The following is an 11,083-nucleotide window of genomic DNA, read 5'->3' on the forward strand; positions in this document are numbered from 1 at the left end:
GTTGTAAATAAGTAAGTAAAATAGTGACCCCATCTCCTGAACACTATGATTATATTGTTTTCATCACAGTCCTAATTGCTACAAAAACTACCCAATGTGTTACTTATTTCTTTAACTTGTTTATCATCTTCACTACTGTAACACTGACACTTAGAATAGTATACAGCACAGAGTAGATTCTCATATATTAGTGGAATGAACAAACCCCAGTTATAGAGATCAAATATCCTTGCTATTGCCTGTATGTACTCCATGTATTATGACCAATGTTTTAACCAGGGCTGTAACTTGTTAACTTGTTTACAGAGCCTATAAGGCACCAATTTACTCCACCTACTATACTGAGGAAAGAGGCAGATGACTTTCTGTGACACAGCTAGGTTCACCAGACACATATCAACTCCAGATTATGGTAACTACTCAATTGGCCTAGAGTTCATTCTGTTTTTTTCCTAGTAGTGCTTAGTTGTCTTTAACCTCAGCGAAACAACTGTGTTAAATTGCATTGTGATAGCTGTCATATCAGCTTGCATTTAAAAAAAATCAAAATTGGTGAATTTTTGTGTAGCCATTTTAATATTGAAGATGGAAGAAAATACGCAACACTTCTGGCCTTTATGCTTTATTATTTCAAGAAAGATAAAAACACAACTGAAATGCAATAAAAGCTTTGTGCAGGGTATGGAGAAGGTGCTATGACTGATTGAACATGTCAAAAGTGGTTTGCAAAGTTTTGTGCTGGAGATTTCTTGATGGACAATGCTCCACGGTCAGGTAGACCAGTTGAAGTTGACAGCGATCAAATCAAGACATTAATTGAGAACACAGTCAATGTTATACCATGCAGGAGATAACTGACATACATAAAATACCCAAATCAATAAAGTTACTGGTGAAAATGAAAAATGTCTTTTATTTTACAGAAAAAACTAAACTAACTTTTTGGTCAACACAATACATGACTTGTTCCATTCTTTCATTCAGGTCTCACCTCAAATGTCATCTCCTTAGAGACCTTCCCTAATCATCCTATCAAAAATAACACCTTCCACTTTCTATCCTTTACCTGATTATTTTTCTTCATAGCACTTATCACAACCTGACCTTACAGCATTTATTTGCTTATATGTTTATTGCTTCTCTCCCCTTCAAAAATTAAGTTACATTAAGGGCAAGAATTTGTCTGCCTAGATAACCATTAACTAGTTGGAATTAGAAAATGGCAAATTTTTGTTGAGTGAATTTATTTTCCACAGATTTAAAGACTCACATATTTTTTCACATATTCCTCATTATCTATGGACCTTGATTTATAACTCCCTTGTCTAGCATTGAAGACCTTTACAATCTAACCCTGACTTTCCTTTGTATTCCTGTCTCCCACTATTTCCCATATTCTGGGCTACTATGCTACAAAGGTTTCAGGGAGAACCATTCACATAGACTGTAACACAACATGCAGTCCTGCTTCACTACAGCCATAATGATCTAGTCTCCACTCCTGCCAAATTTTCTGCTAACCACCACTTACAAAAAGCGTCCTCCCCATTCTTCAAAATCCAGCACTGATGTTTTCTCCATTAAAACTTTCCTTGATCAGAAATTATTTCAGTCTGTAAGGGACCATACAGCATGTGATAATACTCTTGAAGTTCTTGTCTTACAGCAAATCATTAGTACTTTTTAATCTCTTTTAGTATATGGTAAATTCCCAAATAGGCTGGGCACTGTTTTACATATCTTTGTATTCTTTATGATGCCTTACACGTGTCTAATAAAATTATTTTATTGATGAATAAATTCTATACAACTCTGAATCACTCCTCTGCACTAGATGGTTAAAGCCTCAAAAGATTAATCAAGTCCTGGCACTAATGAGGTTTACAATCCAGAAAGGGAGATGTGCAAACAGATACTGTAACTAATACATACAGCACAATGTAAGTGCTAGAGAGACTGATGGCAGTGCTCTAGCTGCGCAGAGTAGGCAACGATTCATTCCAAATGAGAGCACTAAAAAGAAAGGAGATATGTGGGCTGAGTCTTAATGAATAAATAAGATTTTAACAGGAAAACTTTGAGGGGAGGGGCATTTCTGACAGAAGAAAAAGCAAAGATATAAAGACTTGAAGACGGTAGTAACTTAATGAGCCAAAAAATACCCAGCCAGGAAGTGGGGGAGGGGGAAGAGGGAAGGAGGTGGGGGTGGGGGAGAGAAGAAGGGACATGATTAGGAATGTGTTATCAGGGAGAAGACCCAGCTGGAAGGATGTAAAAGAATTTGTACCATCAAACGTATCTGGAAAGTGATATGGTCAGTACTGTTTTGGTCTAGAGCTCAGATCAGGATTAAGAGATAAAAACAGTGAAATCATGGAAGTTAAGGCTGTCCCAAGAAAAAAAAGTACAAAGACAGAAAAATGTTAAAAACTAAATCCTGAGAAATGATTATATTGGGGAGGAAAGGAGAAAAGAGGAGGGAGGTCAGTGAAAAACAAGTTATTTGAGAGATAGGAGACCAAAGAGAAAATGTCTTAAAAACCAAAAGGGAAGCAGAGGTAGTAATCAACAATAAAAGAAGAGAGGATGAATGTATGAGAAGGATCTCATTTGGCAATCAGGAGGTTGCTAGAGCTCTTAAGACGAACAGTTTCAATTTAATTGTGTGAGAGCAGGGAGAGAGCCAAGTCACAGTAAGTTAAGGGAAAAGGTGAAGAATTAGAAAGGCACTTAAGTGGGGGCTGCTTTTCTAAGAATTGTGACAGTGAATGGAAAGAGAGAAAAAAGCAAAAGTTTGAGGTCAAAGCAGAGCACAGGTTCCTTTTCTAGGAGTTATGTGAACTTTTTTTTATCCCCGTAGAATAAAGGCAACTGAAACAAAATATAGCAGGAGACATGCTGCCAAGTACTGAGGGGTGAAATGAAAGTGGAAGGAGGCAAATACAGAAGGTGCCTTAGAAAGGAGAACATAGGGGAAACTAGAAAAACTCATGGTATTGACTGAGGAAATCATAGGCACTCCAGATAGCTGGATAAGGTAATGAGCAAAGAATTAAATGGGGTGATGCTCAGCAAAATAAGATCTAAACAACTGCTATTAGGAAAAGGATACTCAGTTGGAAATAAAGAAAATGAGCCCTGAAGGCCTAGATGATAACTACAAAAGTAAAGGAACAAACAGAATAAAACATTAAAACAAAAAGTTAAAGTGCTAATATTAAAAAGTTATGGCCCTGGCTGGTGTGGCTCAGTGAATTGAGTGCCAGCCTGAAAACCAAAGGTCGCGAATTCGATTCCCAGTCAGGGCACAAGCCTGGGTTGCAGGCCAGGTCCCCAGCTGGGGGAGCATGAGAGGCAACCACACATTGATGCTCTTCTTCCTCTCTTTCTCCCTCCCTTCCCCTCTTTCTAAAATAAACTAAATTAAATTAAATTTAAATTTAAATCAAAAGTTATAAACTTCCCAAGCAACTAATAATTGTACATCAAAATGTACAAAACAAATCTTTGTATTATCCAAAATCCAGCAATAGTCTACCTGCTTTAAGGAAAATTTCAGATATCACACCATAACAATATTTTCACTGATATAACTCCTAAGGCAAAGGAAATAAAGGAAAGAATAAATAAATGGGACTACATCAAACTAAAGAGTTTCTGCTCAGCAAAAGAAAACATCAGCAAGATGAAAAGGGAACCAACCATATGGGAAAACATATTTGCTAATGATACCTCAGACAAGGGATTGATCTCCAAAATATATAAAGAACTTATACGACTCAACACCAAGAAGACAGACAGCCCAATTTAAAAATGAGCAAAGGACCTGAACAAACATTTCTCCAAAGAGGACATACAGAGGGTCCATAGGCATATGAAAGAATGTTCAACATCACTAGCCATCAGAGATGCAAATAAAAACCACAATGAGATACCACCTCACACCAGTCAGAATGGCCATCATCAACAAATCAACAAACAACAAGTGCTCGTGAGGATGCGGAGAAATGGGAACCCTGGTGCACTGTTGGTGGGAATGCAGACTGGTGCAGCACTATGGAAAACAGTGTGGAATTTCCTCAAAAAACTAAAAATGGAACTGCCTCTTGAACCAGCAATTCCATTGCTATCATTATATTGGAGGAATCCTGAAACACCAATTCAAAAGAACCCTATGTTCATAGCAGCAAGCACTATTTACAATAACCAAGTGCTGGAAACAACCTAAGTGCCCATCTGTAGATGAGTGGATCAAAAAACAGCGGTACATTTACACAATGGAATACTATGCAGCAGAGAGAAAGAAGGAACTCCTGCCATTTGCAACAACATGGATGGAACTAGAGAGAATTATGCTTAGTGAAATAAGCGAGGCAATGAAAGAAAAATACCATATATCATCACCTAATACAGGAGACTAATGAACAACACAAACACAGGAGCAAAATTGAACCAGAGGCATGTAAACAAGGGGTAGACTAACAATCACAAGGGGGGAGGAGGGAGGGAAAGAAGGGAGGTAAGAAGGGAAGGGTCTAGTCAAAGAACATGTATAAGTGACCCATGGACATGGACAAAGGGGTGGGGATTGACTGTGGGAGGAGTGGGCAGGGTGCGGGGAAGCAATGGGGAGAAAAGTGGGACAACTGTAATAGAAAAGCAATGAAACAAAACTTTTTAGTAGGGAAAAAAAAAATGAAAGCAAAATAAATTAATAAATGAGCCATCAAATCTACCCCCCCCAAAATAAACCTCACATGTAAGAAAGTGAACAAAAGAAAATGTAAATTATGGAAATGCAATTTCAGTGAATATTATAAGGACAAGGATTTTCTTTCACACTGTATATTTTTCTCCCTACCTGATCCCTCCAGAATTTGGCATTCTAAAGTAGTAAGTAATGACATAAGGTTCTTTGCATAAAATAATAAGATCAGTTGTTAACAGAGGTTTTGTTAACCAAGACTTTGACTGGAATGTCCTGGGCTCTGGTTGTTACCAAAAAGCCCTGAGGAACTGGGATTGACTTTCGAAGGTAATAAAAGCTCATGAGAAAAAAGGCCTGGTACCTTGGTTGGTTGTGTGGTTCATGGCAATCTCTCCAGGGAAGAAACAAAGGTTGCTTTCCTGAAAGATGGCTAGAAGGAACTTTAAGGCACAATGGAAAACCTGAAGGGCTTAGAAAACACAGGTGTTTACAGGCAAGGCTGAATGGCAAGTATGTAGCTCAGCTTCTGTGCCCTGAAGGGGAGACTGAAAGTCATCCTAAAGGTTCCTTGTGTAAGTTCTCACAAAGCAGACTTAATGATCATATGTGATCATTTGCTGCTCTTGTTGAGTTTATGCAAACGAACAGGGTAAATTAAAACTGGACTTAATGCAGTCCCTTTAATGACGAGGAGGGTAATCTTAAGGAGAAAAATTGTGATTCAAGGAAAATCACAATGCTCAGTGGTAAGACTATAAACTAGTGCAGCTAACTGTCTTTAAAATTTATTTTCATTTAAAGTTTGTTTTCATTTGAAAGTTAAACTAGGTCTGTAAAATCATCAAAGATGCTTAATTTATAGCCCAGAAGACTATCAAATGCCTTTCAACTGGATGTCTTCCCAATAAGACAGTCTTGTAGATTTAGAGACTGGTTTGTGGGTTATGTTGCGTAAATTAACATGTATGTTCTGTTTTCATAGAGCATAAGCCTATGATCTCATTACCTGACTGATTGTACGTATAGGCCTCACTTAATCCTGTCTGCGTCGCTGCCTCCTGAGACTCAATGCTTTGGCTGAACTAAGTGGTTGGGTTGGTGAAGTAAGGGTTGGTCTGTGGGCTTCACTTTAAAACTGGTTTCTCTTTTCTATCCTAATGGCTTGGACAGAAAGGGCCCAGAGGTGTGAGAGGGGGAAACCTAAAATGTTCCCTTCAGCCCAAACAAAGTACCTGTATAGCGGGCAAAAGGGCTTTGGACAGGTGTGATGTGCCTTGCACACTTCCTTAAAAGAAGCCTTCTTTTTTCCTAATGTGAGACATTGAAAAATTAATCCCTGCCTTTTGTCATCTAGTGGTTATGGATATAATGATGCATTTTAACCCTGTTGCCAAATCTGTTGCCCCCAAAATACAACAAATCAGATGCCAGCCTGTTAAATCAAGCACGCTGTTGTTCGGGGACAGCCAACCGACCTGCAGCCTGCACGATCCTTCCCCATGTGGAAAGGCCACCCTCCCCCCTCCACCCCCACTCTTATTAGGGATTTCTGGACCGAAGGGTAGGTAGGATGACGACCATGTCCACCTTTAAGCAGACAGAGGAGCACAAGACCTTTGCCCACTGTCCTTTATAAGATTATAAAGGGTCTTAAATCTGAGAGGAAGGAATTGTTACAGAGCGGGCCGCCACCCCCCAAAATTAATTAACTTAAAAATTGTCTACCTGCTTTAAATAGAGAAAACAATTGAATTATTACAATCAAATCCCAATATTTAAAAAAGTAGGTGGTTTTTATTGCACTAAGTTCTAACTTATAAGTTTCATATCAAAACATTTAATCTATTCTTTCATAATATTAACTACCTCTCTTTGGATCATCCACAAGTTCAATGAATTTAACTTAATCCAAAACAGGAAGAAGACGCTGTTTTTCACCAGGACACTAAAGTCCTCCCTTCAAGTTTGATGATAATTTATTAGTCATCAGTATGAAGAGTACAGCTATTTAACTGATAATGAATCATTTTATAACTATATTCTCATCTATCCTACATATCTCCATTTTGACCACGGGACATAATAATTCTGTCAAACATGCTCTCGTGAAATCTAATTGCACAATATCTAAAGCATTTTTCTAATGAACCAGTCTATTCTCTCTCACAAAGTAAAAAAAATAGAAGGAAATGAGGCTAATCTGGCCACACCCTAACCAGCCCTGTCTTCTATTCAAGGTACCACCAGCCTTGAATTTAAACGATCCTATAAATTATGTTATGGCTCTATCCTGGCAGGATCACGCTATATTTCTCCAAAAAGACAAACTTCCCACTTTTTAATTAGCTACTCCTAAATATATGAATATAAGGCAATCTCCCCTTCCCCAAAAAGGAGAGATAAAAGTTTTCTGGCCAATTTAAACACATAAACTTTTGGTGATACAGATAAAAAAATCAAATGTCTTCTAGAGTGTCCATTATATTACACTAGTTGTACATATTTAAGATCACATGCTATATAAAACAATATTTAGAAATTCTTCTTCCCCCTTTCAAAATTTCATAAGACCATTTTATTGAAATTTTCCTGGTGTATCTTTGGCATGTTTTCATGTTCACTAGAGTGACAGAGTCATTTACCAGTTTTTAAAAGTATTATTTCCTTCCTTTCACTTATAAACATTGTTTGAGTTACAGAATTTTTGAATCCTTATCTTTTTAATCAAAATACTAACTACCCATTTTCTATATATTCAGGCAATTTTTTCATTCTATAGGTGTGTGCTGTAGATGTAGATTCATAACATCTACAAAGTAAGCACTTACTAGTGTTGACTGAAGTAGTTTCACACTTGTATCTCCTCCAGTCAATCCTTTGCAAGGCTTTGGATAGAGTAAAATAAAGGGACTCCCTCTTTTCTGAGAGAGAATTTTTTGGGGGAAAAGACCTTGTTGTATATGCAGGTAATCAAGTCAAAAATTCACAAAGATGTAGGAACCCAATTATTTCTCAAACAAATTTCAATTAATAACAAGCTATTGCTTACGTTACATGTGGATGCATTAATGGTAGTCTTTAGAAATCAAACAAATTTTCTTTCTAAACTAATGTATTAGAATTTTGCTATACTGTTATAAAAGAAGAGCAGAGTAGGATTGGTTGCTCAGTTCTCGTGAATTATTTTCTTAGAAAAACAACAAGAGTAGCAATTCTGGTAATTTATGTGTATTGTTCAAGAGTTAAATGCCAGTCACTGTTTTAAGCATTTCACACTTGTAATTCAACCTTCACAACGTTCCTATGAAACAAGCCCTATTAACGATTTCATTTTATTGATGGGAAACCAGGCAGAGAGGTTAAGAAACTTGCCCAATGTCATACAGCTTCTACCTAGCCAAAATTCAGTCTAGTTCTAGATCCCTCCTCCCTTTAAAAGAAGATATATTGCCACTTAAGTTAGCAGAAATAGGTCTACATTTTAAAACAGTCCCATCTATCAGGCAGTTAATATAAGTAGTCTAGGGGAGATAAGAGAGATTTCAGTATATTTAACATTATTTTCCATTCATTTATTTCCTATTATCCATCCACACTACCTGAAGGCATATCGATGGTTTGAGCTAGAAGTACTTCATCGTTTGCATTTATGCTCCTGAGCTAATCAGATCCCCATTTCAGTAAATACTTTGAAGGTAAAACGTTTCTACTATATAAATACAAGCATAAAATAGGCAAACTAGTGCTGTCTTCCTCATTCTCCTCTCAACGTTTTAACTGATGACAGAGAACCTGCCCCTCTGGGCCTAGATCTCCCTTGCTGTCCCAAATATATATAAAACTAACTTTAAATAGTTTTCTTTGATAAGGTTAACTTTCCTAAGCCTTGAAACGATGGCAGCACTTCCTCAGTACTCAACTGGTTGTGCGCTGTATGTAATGGGACTGATGAGCAGTTTTCCAAGGCAAAAGGGTAAAATAGGAACTGAAGACTGGGAGAACAGTAGAAGGGAAAGCACAGCGTGCAGAACAGGGAGCGGGCTGGAAGGCACTGCTGTCTGACACGGAATCCCGTGCAGCAGAGAGAATAAGAACAGAAATTGAGGAGGCGGGGATAGTCATGAAACCTAAGTCAGGTAGCATTTTCTTGGATTTTCCTTTTATGCGTCTTAGACTCTCGTTTCACAAGAAACTTAAGACCCTCAGCGTAGCAACTGCCTAAGGGGTCATGCGCCACCTTTCCTCTCCCGCCCGAGGCCAGAACTGCTCTATTGCAAGCGGGCTCCCCCGTCGGGCCGCAGCCGGGCCTTTCTCACACCGATCAATCCGCGGGAGGGATAACCAGAGCCTCTCGATCCCAAGGCCAGAGACCGCGTTCTGGTCCTCAGCGACAGCCTCTCTGGCTTCTCTTCCAGTACACAACTCCCACATTTGCCCCCCGAACCTGAACGGAGTCTTTTCCGATATGCTGAACCCGGCAGTCACGGAGTAAAAGCCAAGCTGGACTGAGGGTCTTACCTTTAAGAGATTAGACGTCGCCATGTTCCTTCAACTTAGAATCTCGCGAGATGGCGCGAGATTTCGTGGCGCTCGAGACCAGGCCACAACTGGAGGCCGGAATTCCCACCAGGTCCGACGGGCCCACTGGCCGCACCGTGGGTGTGGTGGGAGGTGGGGCGGCGTGCCGACAGCGCTGACCTCGTCCCAGGTACCTGGAGCTTCCTCTCTTTCTCCCTACATGGTCACCGGAGCTTCCCCACACGAGAGAGCTCATGCAAACGCTCAGGGAGATGGCTACTGCGAATGGTGAGACGGTAACGGCAGCCGACCTGAATTGGAAGAGGAAGCATCGACTCTACGAGGTTCCCCACGCCTTCGGATTAGCCTTTGGGGTTGCACCCGCAGCGGCCACCAGCAACGAATTTAGCTCGCCTTAGCCCCGGCAGCTCAGGTTCCACGGCCGCATCACGTGACGTGGCGGGCGGGGACGCGCTCGGGAGCGAGCGTGGGAGTCTGGAAGCCTTGGTGGAGCAGGAGCGCGCCCTCTGCTGGCGGGATCACACATCTTCCCTCATCCCGCGCGCCAAATCCGGGGACTTGATGTTAAGGGAGGTAGAATGAAATGTTTTTAACAGCTGTCTTCAGTAAGAACTGGCACGTGGAAGCCGCCAAATAAATATTTGTTGAGAATACATGAATGAATGACTACACAAAAGTATTGACTACTCTATCCAAGAGTATCTGGCACTGGCCCTGACGTGTGTGGCTCAGTTGGTTGAGTGTGTCCTGCAAAGGTTGGATCCTGGGTTAGGGCACATGCCCGGGTTAGTGGTTTGGTCCAGGTCCGCGCGGTTAGGAGAAGCAACTGTCCATGTTCCTCTTCCTCTCTTTCTCCCTTCCTCTCTGAAAATAAATAAGTAATTTTTTTAAGTGCCTGGCACTGAAATCTATAAAAGACTGATTAGGCAATGAATATTAATCTTGGGTTTCCCGAAGGTGCATTATTTTAGAAGATCCTAAACCATAAGCCCCCAAGGTTTATCCCTTCAGACCACAAACCACTGGCCAAGGGAAGAGAATGTAATTTATATGTAGAACCTACAATATAACTGATATTGTATTGTGCATGTTTACAAACAGTATTTATTGATAATGTGTTAGAACTAGATAACAGCTAGGGAGTAAAATAAACCAAGGAAGGGGCGTGAAATTTGAAATTTTAAATAGAGTGATCCAAGTAGGCTTTACTGAAAGGATGGCATTTGAGCAAAGACTTGAAGGCAGTAAGAATGAAGGCCAGAACTTTCGGAGAACAACATCCCAGACGGGACTCACAGGTGGCAGGTTGCCCAGAATGTCCAAGGAACAATGAGAAGGTTGGTGTGTTCAGAGCAGAGAAAGCATAAGATTGTATAGGGCTTTGTTGACCAATCTAAAGACTAGTGTTTTTTTGGTTTTTGTTTTAAGATTTTATTTATTTTTAGAGAGAGGGGAAGGAAGGGAGAAAGAGAGGGAGAGAAATATCAATGTGTAGTTGCCTCTTGCATGCCCCAACTGGGGAGTTGGCCAGCACCAAGGCATGTGCCCTGACTGGGAATTGAACCATCGACCCTTTGGTTCATAGGCCAGCACTAAATCCACTGAGCCACACCAGTCAGGACTAAAAACTGGTTTTTATTCTGAGTGAAATGGGGCATCATTGAAGGCTTTTGAACAAAGGACTGGCATGGTCAGACTCTCATTTTAACATGATTACTGTGAATAGAAGCAGAAAGTTAATTTAGAAAGCTTTTGTAATATTTCATTAAATCAACACAACAATCATGCCACCTAGGTGTCTCCATTTTACCAATGACTTAATAGAGAACAATCCAG

The 11,083-nt window shown here is 40.0% G+C and overlaps 1 protein-coding gene across 1 annotated transcript in view; it reads right to left on the reverse strand.

Annotated features, from left to right (window-relative positions):
* The window catches only part of LOC150019854 (cullin-5), a 120,466-nt gene extending 111,037 nt beyond the window's left edge, over positions 1 to 9,429 (reverse strand). The window contains exon 1 of the mRNA XM_090266712.1: positions 9,227 to 9,429. Within this exon, the coding sequence (XP_090122838.1) occupies positions 9,227 to 9,250 (24 nt within the window). The 5' untranslated portion in view covers positions 9,251 to 9,429. The remainder of the gene's footprint in view (positions 1 to 9,226) is intronic.
* Positions 9,430 to 11,083: the final 1,654 nt, after the last annotated feature.

Source organism: Furipterus horrens, unplaced genomic scaffold (genome assembly GCF_987537825.1).
Source record: "Furipterus horrens unplaced genomic scaffold, mFurHor1.1.pri manual_scaffold_2, whole genome shotgun sequence".
Taxonomy (NCBI): Eukaryota; Metazoa; Chordata; class Mammalia; order Chiroptera; family Furipteridae; genus Furipterus; species Furipterus horrens.